This window comes from Pieris rapae, chromosome 2, assembly GCF_905147795.1.
Source record: "Pieris rapae chromosome 2, ilPieRapa1.1, whole genome shotgun sequence".
NCBI classification, from domain to species: Eukaryota; Metazoa; Arthropoda; class Insecta; order Lepidoptera; family Pieridae; genus Pieris; species Pieris rapae.
Window position 1 is genome coordinate 1,234,790 of NC_059510.1, and position 18,438 is coordinate 1,253,227.

Genomic DNA, 18,438 nt, shown 5'->3' on the forward strand with positions numbered 1-18,438 from the left:
TGTATGCATTAATATTTAATTAATGTATACAAATATGTGAAAACAATGTAATCCCAGCAAATAGAAAAGCTAATGGAAAAGAAGTTGGTGTGGGGCAAACTGGACACAGTTTTTCTGTCCATCATATTTTAATAATTAACATATATACCAGACCACATAAATACCATATATAACATACATATATGCCAGTGACATATACATTATAACCATTAAACCAATAAAATTGCGCGCAAAACGTGACAGACCAATTGAAACATTGACACTCCAGAAATAGCCAATGCAAGAAACCTGTTCTTGACGAGAATTCTCATTCGAACACAGGTGTTCCTATATTCGAATATGAATTAAATGACGATGATGTCAGATTAGAAAGATTAAAAAAAAACATGATATTTACGCCGTTTCACTCGACTTTATCAAAGAACCATAAACAGTAACATATATATAGCAATACATATAACTATTTACTATAGTATATGTTATGTTTTGTTTTGTTTCTATCATATAGTATATAAGTGAAACCTATTGTGGATACATCTAATGTGTTTATTTTATGTTTTATTTTTAACTTTATTTTTATTGTCAAGCTGTATCCGTTTTGTTTCGAAATAAATAAATAAATATATGACTTACCAGATACCTCGCCCGTGTATAAGTGCGATGTGTCCACGTCATGCAGCTCCCCTTGGGAACCGTGAACCTGCAAGTGTAAATGTATATGTAGAGCCTATAAGGGGGCAAATTTCCTTTATATTATAGCCCATTTAGGGCGCGTGCCAGCGTTTACGATATATGTATGTCGGTTTCATAGCATGATTACAAACATATAAAACTTACAATATTGTATTTCGTAATATCTATAAGATTTTCGACTTGTATGTATTTATTATTAGGTTTTAAATTTTAATTAGCTAACGAACTTGTATGAACGACGAAGTCTCTGAGTATCTGAAGATATGGACTCTAGTTTTAGTGGAAATTAAAAAAGTTTTTTTATGATTTAAGCTACAAAAAAGCTGGTAAGTTCATACAAGTTTTTAATTACGAGAATTCAAAAGCGTTCTGATTTTATTCGTAGATTTTTTGATTAAATGCAAGAATAAAATCGTAACATCGGCTTTGTCGGCAGTGCGAGGGCGGGTAACAAACGAGCCATGGATACCCATTTTTAGTGTGTGCGTTGCCGGCCGTTGAGAGAGGGGTATACTCTTTCTTAAGATCGATCATTTTGGAGATCATTTCTCCCCTCTTTTCTCTTTCTTCTTCCCTTAATTACGTATTCATTCATTGTAAAGGACAAAGTACTTAGGACAGTAAGGAAATCGGGCGGCGGCAGAGAATTCTTTATTCTTTATTAGACACAATATACAATACTCATTGATATACCAGGGATGACAATCAAATGATGTTGAAGGTCACAAGTGGACTATGACGTCCAATACAGGCAAGGAGACATTTTGTTAAAAAATAATAAATCCGTCAGTCATATAGAAAATGGAATAAAACAGACACAATTACATTAAATATAATTTCATTTGTTCTATGTTTATAACAAGTTTCCATAGAAAGCTCAAAGAACTCAAAGCTTGCTCATTAGTGGATCTTCTACTTTCACGTTAAAACCTTATTTTCTCGTGAACATTTATAAAACATAAGAATGTCTTAGTTATGAAAATATCGCATAAATTGTACATGCTGTATCTTTGTATGTTTAAATTATATCAAAATTAATAACGAAATCTTTATTATCTATATATAAATCGTTCGATTCATTTGACGGTTTTAAAATTATTTAATTAGCTTTATTTCCGTAAACCGACGACACTAGTTCAACTTTCTATAATAACAAAATATAATAACCTCTATTATATTATATTGTCAGTACAGTTATTCCCCTGCAGCGCGGTAGACCCGGATCGTGCTATAGGAAATCTCGTAAAACCGTTTTTTTTTATTCAAAAACACGAATTTAATAGTTTAGTTTAATTATATAACAACACAATTGAAACACGCAAAGTAACGCAAAACTAATTATGGACTGGAAATCATTACAAATTCCACATTACAGAAACATGAGAAATCATTATATCAGATATTACGCGTTATAGGAGTGCACACTTACATACATTTTGATGACTATGCCTACTAAACACCGACTACATTTTTCAAGCCAGACTGTACTCTACACACACATACCTTAAAATCATCACTAAAGGCCGACAGATCGCGTCGCAGCCGCAAATTGAACCGCCGCCCATGCGCATCGAAGTTAATTCGCAGATCTGGCGGGTCGACGGAGCGGCGCGCGCGCAGATGCTGGAGATGCACCTCATCATGATTGTAATGCACCTCTTCGTAGTTTTCTACGTACTCACTGAGGCGCCGAGATGCTGTAACAAAAGACAATACATTTAAAAGATATTTATTAGATACATATAAGTATGTTATTTAGTAATTCCCATTGTCTGTAGAAGTTTTCCGTAGACACGATTTGTTGTTCTCGAAACTTCACTTACATACTCTTACATAACTCTTACATAAATAATTTTGTTAAAATTATGAAATAAAATAGAGAATAAGAAGTTCCCTGTTCAGACCAGGGCCAGCCTAACCCTCCGCCGAAACCGTCTCCTATTAAAGTTGTCATGTATTAAATTAGATTTTACAACAGGCTTTCTATAATTACGCGGTGTATAAACTAGTAATAAAACGAATGTTAGTAGTGGTAAAGAACTTGGGACATTTTGTTTCATTATCTACAGAGTGTTTAGTTCAAAAGTCGCTTTGTCTCTATCAGGAGTTACTTTTATTCTTGTCCACTATGGTTGAAATTGATGTACGTATATATATGTGATAGTTAGGGTCTGTTTCACAATGTCCGGATAAGTTCCAAATAAGCTATTTATTACTTAATTGTAGGGAAAACTGTATTTTTGCGATTCACGACTACCAGATAGCGCAATTCGTTATGAAACGTGTAGTATCTTATTTGTAACTTTTATCTTTTGAATAATTTATGTGTTGCATAGTTATTTGGTACTTTATCCATATATTATGAAACAGGCCCTTAATCTACTATTTTTACAACTATCCTAATTCTATTCTTGGCTTCTATACAGTCTATTTTCACGCGAATATAACACATATTACACACACTCAGACACTCGGTATTGCATATATTGGTTTTTTGCCATGTGAAGCGATCATTTATATAGCTCTGCTTGGAAAAATAAAAACCAGATAACTAGAAGACATGTGACGACTACAGCGCGTATGCTGTGCACATGTTACTGTATCATTAAACAACAAACTATCATTAAGATTCACCATAACTTTTTCTTTCACAATTTCAAAGAATAATAGTTTCATAAAACAAACGTTGGTAAAGCAGTAACGGTTTGGCACCAGCTGTCAATCCAGGTTTCAGAATCCTTGAAAAGACCTTGAAGCTTCAAGCTTCCTGATGTTCAGGCTTGCAAAGTAACTTGTAGGTTTGCATCCTACTGATTTGCCCCTCCATAGAAAGATTAAATATCTTCTATCTATCTATACTTAAAATCTATTATCACACTGCTCTTATCAATCTGTTCTCTGATTGTTACTGTAAGAAACTCTCTCTCAAACGTTGTGAAACAGCGTTCCCGTTAATAGGCATTAAAATAATTTAATTTAAAAATTTATTTATTGCTACTTTTACGGTATCTTTTTCCATTACAGTTAGCGTCTTCCTAGAAATCGAAAATAATTGATTTATATCGATCAGGAAGTATAAAAATGTATAACAAAAACCGCAGTAACATTTAGTTCTTACAACCAGTTTTTAATATCTGATAGGATGTGGCGACTGCCTAGGTCATTGACTTAATTTTGGAACAGCTTTTTTTGTATTCATCTATCTGTACATAATAAATATTACACGATATTTTAACACGATTTATCGATCGCCAAATCGTTAAAGAAGTTTTGGTTAAATTTGGTGTAAAACTTTCTCAATTGTTCAAAATATTATAGAACATAACTTATATCGTACATTGTTAAGTAAGTTAGGTATTCTCTCTCTTAGAAAAACGTTTCACTGACATCATACAAATGAGCTGTAGCTTTAGCAGTATAATTAATAACTTAAAAACGTCTCAAATTATATTCAAAAGTAAATATCTTAAAAACTAGTGTCGCTGCAACTCATGGTGTAGTCTTCAAATTTATGTTTCTGCCGCAGTAAAGTAGCAGAGACTTTTATTTATTGAATCTCTAGACAGTTAATGAAAGATCGATATTCAATCAAGTCGCTAGCATTTTCATTTAAATAAAGAAGCGTCTAAAACGTTTAACTATCTGACTGACCGAAAGGCAGTGTGTTGATTACTTTTAGAGACTTTCTTTTGGCAAACGTTGGTTTGTTTTGTGGTGTGGAGTGGTTTTTTGTTTAAAAAAGTGGTCTTTGATGAAATTGTAAAAATGTTGAGGACTCGAAGTAGGTAAACACCCTTCTCTTCCTGACACCCGCCGTCAACTTTTGTCTATGGCCGGTTTCCTCACAATATTTTCTTTAACTGTACGAACGAATGTTAATTGCGCATACACATAAAAGTTCATTGGTACACAGCCGGGGTTCTTACGACCGCAGGCATGACAGTCGTTCGCTTTAACTGAACCAATACTCCTCAATAAAAACAAAACATCTAGATAATAAAATCATGGAAAACAACATCGTACTTCAAAAATTTCGAGAGAAATTCCGCCTATATCGAGTTAGAGGCCTTGCGGATTCATCGTGCGACTCTCATCCCTGAGGTCGTAGCTTCATTACCCGTCTGTGCCCCAATGGAATTTCACTCTCTGTGCGCATTTATAATTCGATAGAATGGTGAAGGTAAATATCGTGAGGAAAGCGACTTGCCTTTGACCCAAAAAGTCCACGGCGTGTATCAGGCACAAGATAATTGATCATGAAACAGATACAGCAATCTGAGGCCCAGACCAAAAAATTGTTGTAACGCGACTGATTTATTAACATTAGAAATCTAAGTAATTACTTAGAGCCTGTATGAAATAGCAGTAAACATAGATGTGAAATGTTGGAGCCTCGGATAATCTACGAGACAGCTCTAGCTGAATGCAATCTGAGAGCGAGGCAGCGTGAAACGTGCTGGATTTATGCAGCTCTAGAATTGATTCCCCCGCGACAGGATGCTAATAAAATATGTGCATGTCTCTTGAGGAATACCTGCCATGACATTATGGGGACAACATTTTCGTGATTCGTATTATTTGAAGTATTTTCGTCTCTTAAAGATATTACTTAGATGCGTATGTTAGTTATTTATTTCCTTGGCTACTTATAACATAGACCGCACATGTTCTGTTTCAATGCCGTGGGGTATGAATGCGCTGCCAGGCTTTGAGGATACGCTGTTTCTAGCTCTTATAATAATAATTTATTGCAAGAATATGGTACGAAAATGGTGGTACAAACGTTAGTTCTAATATTCTGCCACACAAATTTGTCCCTTAAGGAATTTTACATTATAAGTCATATGGATTGGTTAATGGTACATTTCACATCAAACATTATTCAATTTATATCAGCTACAGTTTCTCACGCCAATAACCATTTATTGAATAATACATTTTTTCAAAAAAGTAATACAATTAAGTAATAGTAAACCAAGTCGATTTTTATAGACTGATTTTCTAATTCTTTTGGATAATTATTGTAAACTCTTATTTCAATACAAGAGGTGTTTTTCTTAAACAGTTCCAGACAGATTTTTGGCACAGCCAATTTTTCCCCATTTCTACTTCTTATACTTAATGGTGACTTCTGCACAGTCCAAAGTCTTAATCTTTCACTTCGCATTCATATTTTTATTTGTTTAACACTCTTTAAGCACATCATAAACTGACAAAATTATATTACTTGTCTATTTTTTTCATTTTTGTGTTCTTTTCAATTTAGAGTCACCTGTTAGGACAGGATTAGATATATTACTATATATGTATATATGTAAACAATATCTCGAACCATTGTATAAAGACATAACTTACGCTTTGTAACAATTTCCTCCGCTTACATGAAGAGCTTAAGATTCTCTTTGTGCACACTCAATCCGCCTACAATCAAAAGTCAGCGATGCATACATCCTCCCTAGGATTAGTTCCCCTCGCTCGAATGCTAATAAAATGTACGAATGTCACTTTCCACTCGGATCATCCACTACGCCTCGATGGCACTACAGTGATTCAGGTAAAAGCCCGAAGGGAAACAAGCCAGAACATCCCCTTAATTACGTCCATTACGGGCAATACAGCCCGTTTGTATAAGGAGCTAGTCATGTTTATCCACTTGTAATAAGCCCACGTTATTTAATTAAAGACTTATAAGCGTCCCCTTTTATTTAAATCAATGATTTCCGTCTAGAATTGCATCTAAATTCAAATATCCTCAATCGGCAACCTAGTTCTACTTGTCAGAATTCGAATTTCAAAAAATTAGGTTTGTTTTAAATTTTGACAGAATGACATGAATCTATGTCAACAAAGATATACAGATAAATATTATATATATACGTATTATAATAATATCAGTCTTGTGATATCACAACATGATGAAACTTACGTGCAATGACGCAAAATCCTCGTACGAGATTTGCACGGCATTGTTCGAGAACTTCCGGCTTGCAAAAAATGCGCCCCAGATTTTGCAAACAAAATAGCGGGTGCTATCAATAGTTTTTTGTCCCGACAATGCCGTACGTGTCATCGAGCGAACGTCGACCGCTTCGAGGACACGGACGAACCATGTTGGTTGTGAATTTAGAAACAAAATTGATCGTGGTAAATCTGATGGAATAAATGGAATTGAAGTTTAAACTATTTTTACGATCAAGGTCACCCAATTCTTAAAAGGCCGGCAACGCACTCGCGAGCTCTCTGGCATCGAGAGTCCAGCGGTATCACTTAACATCAGATGAGCCTCTTGCCCGTTTGCCACCTGTTTCATAAAAAAAAAAGTTTTGACGTTGTGACAAGCGAATGTCATATTATTTGTACATAAATGCAATTGCGTCAAATGCAAAAGTCTCTCGATACGTCGACACATAATTCGATATCGCAATAGTGTTATAAGTTCTAACGTTTATTCCTAGGGTACGGTGTTAGCTAGTATATTTTCACCTAGCATTGATCCCTACCACCTCTCTTACTTACTTTGGCAGAGCTATCTTTGCCAATATTTTGCATTAAAGTATAATTTACCTTTCGCTTTTTAGATCATTTATAGTTTGTCAGAATTATATTAGTAAAGCATTAAGCAAGCTGTGTTTGCCTGAAAGGGTCTGCTATCTCATATTTGTTAGGTGTTTAGGGTTATAGACATTATTTTTTACTCTTAGACGTTCATAGACATTATTTTTTACTCTTAGACGTCAATTTTAACTCTTTTAGTATATTAGGTGCGAAAGTATTGTGTAAAATGTTCTACTATGTTCTCTTGATTATATTTTGTATAAAACGCTTTTTATAACATTTATCTCTGCCAATTTAAACCTCATTATTGTTATGTTATAAATTAATAAACTTAACTCTCTTATAAAACGTAAAACAATCACAAAAATGAAATAGCATGGATGCGTGACCTACCGTCTCACATAACATGGCTCAATTGATCTTAATATCAACTATTAGTGCTATCCATTGCAGAATAAAATATCATTTCATTCAGACATTATCTAAATTACTTATAACTTAATAAATAAATTGTCTTTTCATAATTCTCCCTTACGTTCTACTTGGATCGATTAAATCATATAATCCATTTAGTATTTCATTCTAAAATCTCACCAGATTCGAAAATATCTTCTCTAAATAAAAAGCAATCTTTTTTCGAAGATGGCCGCCAGCCATATTGATAAACTTTCCCTGTTTGTTTGTACAGCCTATTTCTCGCTCCAGGCGTTAGTGGGTCATTTGGTCATTCAATCACAGATACGGTAGTCTGTTATTCTTACACTTTCGATGTTTATTTATGTTCCATCAGTTTATATATTTTACTTTAGGCATCGTTATGATGCGTTAATAGATACATTCGCAAATTTACGAGCGAGGCCCCAATGTTTTTAACGTGTGCGTAAAAGACGACGTGTGACCGGATACCAGTAGATCGACCTAGACACCACTGAATTGACAGAGTTTAGGAGGATCTGCTGATGATCGCTAGTAATTGGAGGAAGCTAGAACAGATCAGGAAGCGCTAGAAGAATATCATATCTAAGGCCAAGACTTAGTGGCAGTGATCATCGGAGTGAGTGAGTATGGCAAAGACAATTGTCAGTAACTACTTAAGCAGAACATATTTGTAATAGGAGGATATGAGCTCAGCCCGGAAATGTTTTTATTAGTTTTGACCTTAGTTTATAGTTGATTGCCTTTCACTGTAACCTAAAGATAAAAATATAATTGAATACTTTTTAAGTAGTATATTTTTAAGATTTTATGTATTGATGTAATGTAATATATTTATTCATAACTACATTTGAACCATGGCCTACAAAGCTACTTACGCAGTTTGACTGCAGTTAACTCGCTTTATATAAACATAGCTTATAAATTTTTAAATAAGGTTATATTAATACAATTAATTTACGTAAAACTAGTGTTTTTTAATAAACTTTTAAATTTAGCAAGTGTAGGCTCGCATCTTATATCCTCGGGTAAACTATTGAGTAAGTAGTGATTATTAAAGTTCTCATAATATTTAAAACTGTCCTTTAGGTATTCTTACGCTAATTGTAGCAATTATTTTTACCACCGCCTCGTATAAATCTAGTAAGAGTATATTTTGGTAACTTCAAAAACATATGAAGTGCAAAATGTGATGTGAACTTTTTTTAACTGAATATATATAGGTATAAGTTATCAAGAGACTTCTACATGTTTCATTAATAACTATTTTAGAAAAATCGTAGTTATTACATTTGTATAAAAGGTAAACTGAAGAGAAAAATAAAAATATAATCCAACACAAAACATCCCTATTTCAATAAAGCCGGGCTTTACATTCTGTTTTACAAAATTCATTTGCATTGATGACTGAAAAATTGTTTGCGTTCCAAATGAACGGTGCTCTCAATTGAATAATGAATAGGTCGTATTCGCTAAATAGCAAGTAGGTATTAACAATGACATTTTTAACTACCCGCGTGAATTTCGTTTCGCCGTAACACGATTTTTCTTAGCTAACCTTTCCAGACTTAGCTTCATACCATATATTTTGTATACTATACGCTTTACAGTAATTTATATTTCTCTTCATACTTTTCTCAGAGTTTTAGGAATATTTTTTTGTCTTTTTTTATACAACAGGGGGAAAAGGCAGGAGGCTCATCTGGTGTTAAGTGATACTGCCGCCCATGGACACTCTCAATGCCAGAAAGCTGGCGAGTGCGTTGCCAGCCTTTTAAGAATTGGTAAGCTCTGTTCTTGAATTACCCTAAATCGGTGATGCGCGGCAAAACCTGCCTTGTAAAACGCTCAGTTGTAAAATAATAAAATACTCCAATTGATCCAACCGTCTTTCAGTTTTGCGTTTAGCAATTCATTTTTATTTATAATATAGATTAACTTTCTTATTGTCACTGTAGATGTATCATTTGAAAACTGTGTTACTTAATTCTTCTGCCAAATTGCTACAGAAGGCTGGTAATGCTGAAGACAAAAAAGATTTCATCAAAATAATAATCGTTTTCATATTATTTCTTATTTTCTTTACATACAAACAGTGTAAAGGTAAACAGTGTATTCACCTTAGCAGCGTATAGCAACGTATAATCACCTTGATTGTTAACATGCAAGGCAGGTATAGATCTTTACGCATAAATAACAATTCATCATCTATATATATAGTGCATTGTTATATTGTAGGCACGTTACTGTTTCCCTTCATTGTTCCTTGGCGTTTTCACATAATAGTCTACATAGGCGTACATAGAAGTGAACCTTTATGTACAACAGCATGTAGGCACGAATTTCGTTTGCTTCGAACGTTTACAATAATTATAAACAAAAATTGAGCCTTAAAAAAATTGCGAGGTTTTTAATAATTTGCGTTGTATATACATTACGAACTATGTTTTTTATTTGTTGAAATACTAATCAATGTATATTCCCTAGTATGACATCTTGATAAAAAGATGATACCACTGTCAGAAGGCTCGCGAGTACGTTGCCGGCCTTTCAAGAATTGGTCTTCCTCTCTTGAAGGAGTCGAATTGCTTCGGAATATCTCAGTGGGCAGCTCGTTCCACATATTGGTGCGCAGCAAAATCCGCATTAAGAAACGTTGTAAGTTGTAGAACGAAAGACATCGAGGTGGTATTTTGTATTCTGCCTTGACGTCCGATAATGAAACTCCACTCCTCTGAACACTCTCCATGGTAAATGCGGTAGAAGATGCAGAGAGACACCACATCCCTAAGCATTGAAAGTATTTACTATTTAGGTTCATTATACTTGAATGCAACGCGGTCCGTTAATATGTCATCGTGTGAACAATGAATGTTTTGTTTTGTTCAAAGATGATGAAAATAGAAGTATGCATTCGTATTTACTCCATAATGAACATTATGCTTAAGCAAACAAATCCTGTTTTAGTTTGTTTTGATATGCCAGATGTATCGCTTCCTTATGTTCCTTACTTTAATGGCGACAGCGAGTGTCTTTAAACTAGATATTTTTATTAGCAAGAAAAAGAGGCACGACTGATTTCAAGAAATACTGTCAAACGGCTGTGTAACCCAACATTTATTAAGGTACATGTTTTAAGTTAAAAATAAGCTATTTAGTTTTTACCACACTTAGAAATTGTACTTCCCAGCTTCAAACAAAGAGTTATATTTAAACTTCTATCGTAAAACCTCCACCATACATAATTCGTGTCATGTTTTTTCACCGCTGTTTAAATTTAGAACAAATTTACGTATCGTTCAACTTATTGGAATTTAAAATCTGGGCATAGACACCGTCAAATTTGGTCAAAATCTTCGTGACAATTTTTGCTTGTCTTTATTTATTATGTTAAATTCAATTAGCCATAATTAATACTTAGTTTCTTAATAATTACAGTTTTACAAGTTAGCATTGTGTATTTGTACAGTAATAAACAGTGTAATCAACATTCTAGACTTAATGAAGTAATAAAATTATTCTTATTGCACTTTCGTTTTATGAAACTTTCGAGTAATTAATATCAATGACACATCATTACAATAATATTTTCGCTTTCAATACAAGTTGCTCTTGTATTGAAAGCGAAAATAGACGAAAAGCGAGCTTGTATATATACAAAGTGTATCATAGTGTGAGAGCTTGGCTATTAGAAAAAGACGAAATTTTGACCTTTAATCTCGTATAGAAAAATCATACAACTATTTTTAGGATTTGTGCTCATGTGTATTTCGTTAAGAGTACACTACTCTAATATGTCAAGACAGATTGAATTTCACGTACCAAAATCATTCTTAACACTAAATCTCTACTCTGAATCTAACCTTAAATCTTACTATAAGAAACTACCTAGGCAACAAAAAGTATTGACTATCCGTATTATTTACTGAAATATATAACAATTTTATCTTTGTAACATATTAAATCTATTACATTGTTAAAAGAAATCCTAGCAATGTTAGCATCAGTGATGAGCATTTTCATGTATTTTAATTGTTTTTATCATGAAATAGTTATCACAATTATTTGAATTACAATTTGTAATGCCTCGCGGTGATACTTTGAGATGAGTCATATGCCAAGTTGGCTTCATGCACAAAGAATTTTATCAAAATTACCAACCGTTTTTGAGATTTCATTCATTATTATTAAAAAATCCAGTAGAAACATAATAAATACTCTCCATGCTCAATAACACATCTTTTAAACTAACAATCAATTTCTAATTTAGGAGTGTAAGATATGAAGTCGTTAATAATGAATGTGCAAATTCCGAGTAATGATTAATTATGGAATGATTTTGGTGAAAACTTCCGAAAGATTCAAATTACAGCGTAATGTAGATACTTTCTCGTCATTAAATTTGGTAATTTTGTCTTGAAAGTGTAATTTTCTTGTCATTTTTTGAAATTAAGTACTTGTACCTGTGATTTTGGAATAACATTTTTGAGATTTTTAGATTTTAACATTAATTTTCTTGTCATTTTTGAAATTACACATTTACCTGTGATTTCGGAACATTCTTTTTGGTACTGTATTTCTGTTTGTTTTGTCATTTGTTTTTTTTTCAATAGTCTAGTGGGTGATTAACTATATCTAACGCGTGGCTTAGACTTTGCATATGCTAGTATCATGACAATACCGAGTTCGTACGACCTCCGAGATAAAGCCACTAGTCCAACACCGCTCATAAGATGCATGTAGATGCATCTAAATAAGATCTAACTGATGCAAGATCAACAAAAAGCAACAAAGCAAAGTTCAACACTGTGTCACCGTGTATTAGCTCAAGCTCCCGAAACTTCAGCCATAAATGCCTAACATAATTCTCAACTAAACTGTTTATTACGAGAACTTACCAAGATATCATGATATGCGAATAAATTCTATTGTTCTCGTACTTGCAACAATTCTAATAAACAGTAAATGTATACTTCATTCGCTATAACTTAAATTACATTTAAAAACGGATGACCTATTTAAATTTAATATGAAATTCCTCCTGCCCGTTTTTCCCCTGTTCTATTAAACAATAAACAATTCTTCAAAGGCCAGCAACGCACTCGCGAGCCCTCTGACATTGAGTGTCCATGGACGGCGGGATTGCTTAACTTAAAATGAGCCTCCTGTTAGTTACAACCTATTCTTTATAAAAAAAATAATAATAGGCCGGCAACGCACTTGCGAGCCCTTGGGCAATTAACAACAGATGAGCCAGGACTCCCTGTTCTATATTTAAACCACTTCCTTCTGCTTCTATTTTTAAAACCGTCTGCTAAATCGACTTTCGACAACAAAATCAATAAGACTATTAAAAAAATAGAATGATAAAGCTATCAATAAAAACTTAATATTACTATTACACGTAACCTCATCTATCCTCGAGATAAAAATGCATCTGGCGATAAGAAAATCCAAGTTTACGTTTCTATGCGAGTTAAATTTATAGCCGTTCATAATGAGGTAATATTTCATGGTCTGAATGAACACGTGGAAAAGGATTGTAACGAGTAATAACTTGCAACATTAACTCCAAGTTACTATCACATCACTTTGTTATGTAAGCGTTAATGTTTATTTACATAAGAGCTTTTTGAGTGGATACAGCGTGCGACTCACATTTCTTAGATCGTAGGTTCGATGCCCGACCATCAACAAAAATAAAACTCACTAGTAAGAAGGAAAACTTCGTAAGTTGGACCCAAAACGTTGTTAGCGTCAGTCAGTTACAGAAAGCCACTTGCCACGATAGGTCGATAAACTGAAGAAAGAGATATAAGATACAGTGTCAAGAGTACGTAAGGACAAGATAGACCTTTACAGGCCTCTGTAATGAAGTTAATATTAACTAATAAGATGTATGTATCATTTTGTATGATGATTTCATATTTTAAATGTACCAAGAGTTTTTACGCCGGCATTTTTCTCGGCCTATATTCTGTCTTCTTTACCGATGATTCGGGATGTCTACCGATACAAAATTGAATGACTGATACAAAATGGAATAAGTGATACCTGTATCCTATATTCAACAATAAACATATTTTATGTTATTTTTATCAAAACGATTTTCCATTAGTATTAGTCATAATTAATTTATTTGGCACAAGGTTAAATAATGTATAATTGTAACAATTTAAGTAGCTCTTATACTCACAAATCAACAAAGATATGCATACCTACCTACTTGAATTCCAAAAATTCTATGACCAACTATTAAAGTAATTTTAAACTGCATTTAAACGCAAATCGAAAAATCCTTGAATTTAACCATTCACAGCATATGTAACAACGACCAACATAAGTAAAAACATTCAAAACCGCTGAGAAAACAGACGATGTATCAATAAATTGAACGTAATAGTGATTGACATTTTTTATATTGGCTTATTTACGCCCTTGTATTGCGGATGACATTGACATTGACAGCTTGTGACATTGTACACAAGAGTGTAATCTGCTTTTGTATTAAAACAATTAAAACCAGCTTATTCAATTATTATCGGAGTTCATCAGTTTACATAACTATGGTAACAATTCACACATCCTGATGCCAGAACTGAGTTATATAATTCTTTAGTTTTTTAACAAGATGATCCATGAATCAAATTCATGGATTGGACCGCGTTGCAGTTTAGACCAGGTTTCTGGTAGTATAATTTGGTTCTTACAAGACATACAGAAAAATTAGTTCTTAGGTTTAGCCTAAGAAGGAATATAAGGTCCTTCTAGTTAGGCTAGGCTACTAGGCTAAAGTTCTCTAGCATGGAATGTCACAAAAGACTGCGAATAGATTATTATTAGAGGATATACAGGAATTAAAAACAATTACATGATGCAACGAGCGACTATATACCAAGCGATCTATTGCTAACAACCCTATCAACGTAAGTATATATAAATTAAAAAAAAACTACTTTTATATGCGCTCCTAAACAAGACTGCTATGGTTACATTAGTACAAACCACAGCGGTTCAATGTAACATATTGTGATATATGTACTATATTATTTTATGAAATAAAGAGAAAAAATCAAATATAAAGGAATAGTGAGCAACACAAAGCGAAAATTAAATAAGAATTCATTAATCCAAATCAAACAAAAACATAGAATTACAAAACAGTCAACGTAAAAGATTAGGTTATTAAAAATGACAGTAAATTTATCTCACCAGAACCTATTTTAATAAAAACTGGTATCCGACGTCACGTCCTCACCGTTAAAGTGCGGAAAGTCCCAAAAGGATTTAGAGATTACTCGTCCCTGAAGGTTAAAAACTTTCGAGCTCCAACTCGCAATTCTTAATTTAAACGTTACGGAGTTTGAAGTTGATACTAACAAAATATACCTTCAATTTATGTGTTGCTCTAAGAAGTCGAGAATTAGTTTTAAGTATAATTCTCGTATGTCAAAAACATATTAGATGACATACGGGAGCCGTAGTTCGCACTCAAGCACCCTTCGAGTTTAAGGTGTCAGACAACATTGGTGTCTTTTACGCAGAGCTATCATTTCCAAAAATATTTATAGCAATAACTTATCATTCATATCAATATAGTTAATAAGATTTTGGTTAGTAATACTTATATGAAAAGCATGCTGTGTTTGCCTGTTAAGGTATGTACTACTACTTTTTTATAGAACAGGGGGCAAATGGGCAGGACGCTCACCATAAGTGATACCGCCACCCATGGACACACTGCCCAAAGTGTTGGTGCGCAGCAAAACCTGCCTTAAAAAACCTAGTGAAATTTCCTATTGAAATTTTATTCTATATCCCGATGACTAACTTTTGTAATAAATAAACACACAACATAATATATAGAATAGAAAGGAGAATAACTGTCTCTAGACGAATCAACAAGCCATCGACTTTTCACTATTCATTTATGACAGGAACATAGAGTCACCTCATCGTAATAAACTTACAGGAAAAACTTTGAAAAGATCGTCAATCTTGCAAAAGTTCAAACCAACTTAGAACTCAAACAGCCACTCGCAACATCGAAAACGAAATTGAAAGAAGAATCGATACAACACGAGTGATGTAAGTCACTTCACTTTGTGCAAACTAACCTTTACAGAGTTAATGAGATATAACTTGATAATTCCATAAAAAAAATTAGAAGCCGTTTATACATTTTAATTAACAATTCTAATACACAAACAAACAATTGTTTCTTGAAAATTATATGGTAACGTTAGAAATTGTCCTGCGGAGGAAGGAAGCTGTACTGTTTCTCCAGCCTTACACTGGCAGGCCCGAAGGCGTGGTGAGGTTATAAAGTACTATATACCCTAGGCAGAACAACACCTATAGCGCGTTTCAGGGAATTACGTCATCGCAGTGATCTGTAAGAGCAGATTGTAGATGTCGCTACTCACTACGAAATTGCTAACGACATATCAATGTCAAAATCATCAACTAAGTGTCCAATTATTTTTTAGTTACTACGTTAAGTAAATTCAGTTGTCATATAGTTTGGGAGACACGCTGCAAGGGAGGGGGAAGGGAGGGCGTACGCGACGTCAGTACTCGCAGTTCATTCGCGAAAAAATAGATCACGCTTGTAATCACTTTAGTACTCAGGCAATTAATCACCTGCAGTAATCAGTCGCCTTCCACACTTGTTATAGCTACTAATCACTAATCACCTTAACTTATCACTAATCAAAGTGAATAGGCCTTTAGGTCATAGGCTAAGATGAAGTTATTTTGGAGACAATTTTAATATAAAACAAAAAATATGATAATTACCAGAGCCTTTTCTTATTAAAATCATTAAATGTCTTTGTGTGTTATTTATATGTAATTGTGTATACGTGAATAAACACGACACCAATTGTATGTTACAAAAAACAGAAACCAGTAATCTTAGCAACCAATTATAAACAGAATGCAATTTGTGAGGATGACCTAGAGTTCAAGTTTCAAGCTCACTGACCTGGATCGGAAGGCTGTATCTATGGATATTCAATTAGACCTCACGTTTTAAATAAAACCCTTTGTCGATTTCGCTCTAATGTCTTTTTATTTGAGATATTTCTCAAGTATGCAATTTTACTACAGATAAAACTGCTTTTAGGGAGATTGCAACATTTAGCATTCTATATACAAATATTTTATTAGTTTTGCATAACACAAGCATGTACATGTAGACTCAATACCACGCCCATATTTTTTAACTTAAGTAACACAACTGAAATAAAACATAAAGGTGAGATATTTTCTGCTATAATTTACTTGTAGTATCATTGACATGGACACACTATCTCCATAAAACTCATAATAGATTATAATATGTCAAATATTAAATGTATCTATATGTGATATACCAAACTATATTCTAAGGAGGATCTTTATATGTATTTAAGGTCCTTAGAGGTACAATGTATAATGCGGGAATGTTGGAGAGATTGGGGCTGCGAGTGCCCAATAATCACACTCAGCATTGTTAGCGGTCGAGTTGCTTGCAGTGGCACGTACAGATTTACTCAGAGAAGCATCATTTACGCGTGTCTTGCGCACCCTGAATGTTATTTAATGTGAGATAAACATATTTAGTCGCACACTGGCTGAATTCACAAGAATTATGAAAAAATTATGATTAGTAATAAAAAGGTTGAGGTTTTATGTTGTCTTGTTTTGTATGTTATGGTCTTAGTTTAATTTGTATATGAAATTTTTATTGCATTGGTACTTAGTTACTTACTGTAAAAATAGAAAATAAAATAAATAAATCTTAACATTCGAAGTAAACTTAGTAGTATCGAGAACAGATAAAATAAATCTGCGTATGATAAATATAGTGAGAATAAAACATTATTATCCAATCATATCAATTATATTTTATTAATGACTTAATATCAACTGATATCCTTTTTCAACGTGCCTCCTGCTGATAGAGAACGCATCTTTGTTTTTAATTTAATTTAACTATCGGCAGCAAATATTTTCACATTCATTCAAGCATTTCATATATTTTAATTTTTTGACGTTTCGTACCATGACATCGAAAAAATAGACAGTTTAGGTTTTTCACCAGAAAACTTTAGATTTATATATTAATACATAATAGCTCATAGTTGATTGATGAATTATTTAAAATAATTTTAGATTTTTTTATTTTTATAGAAACATCTGTCAACAAAGCAAGTTTGACAGTAAAATTTCAAGACTTACATAGAAACCTCAAAAAAATTATCGTTCTTTCATTCGGCCTTGCGATTCAAATACGTTTCAGTTTATAGGAGGTCATGGTACGAAAAAATGAGATTGACTTTAGGTACCTAAACTCAACTGCATATCTACTGGATTGTTTTAAGAAAGTTCATGGTTCCCCTGAAAGAATGTGGCAAGCTCTCAAAGACTGCAGTGCAACAAAATACTAAACATCATATAACAACTACTCCAGTCGTTACGTTGCCAAGGTCATACGAAATGATAAGATATCCGTGAGATCCGTTATCTAACAAGCAAGTTGAGCAGGAATTTAAAATGTTCGAGTTATTTGCAGTTACAAATTCTTGGCTTTTGTACTCTTCTTTGCTGAAGGTATAGACGCATAGAGACACGCGTTGCTGTATTCTTATCAGCAATATCTATTATTAAACTTAATGATATATGAAGCGACCGTAACGAGTGGGGTTAGATTGGCAGCGTAAATTATAATTCGATTTGAAATGTGTTTCTGCCTGTGCAGGTGTTAAAACC

The 18,438-nt window shown here is 33.4% G+C and overlaps 1 protein-coding gene across 1 annotated transcript in view; it reads right to left on the reverse strand.

Annotated features, from left to right (window-relative positions):
* The window catches only part of LOC110995601 (disintegrin and metalloproteinase domain-containing protein 10), an 87,580-nt gene that overhangs the window by 49,567 nt on the left and 19,575 nt on the right, over positions 1 to 18,438 (reverse strand). The window contains exons 2-3 of the mRNA XM_022262850.2: positions 2,197 to 2,390; positions 634 to 700 (exon numbers count right to left, since the gene is read on the reverse strand). Coding sequence (XP_022118542.2) covers positions 634 to 700; positions 2,197 to 2,390 — 261 coding nt within the window. The remainder of the gene's footprint in view (positions 1 to 633; positions 701 to 2,196; positions 2,391 to 18,438) is intronic.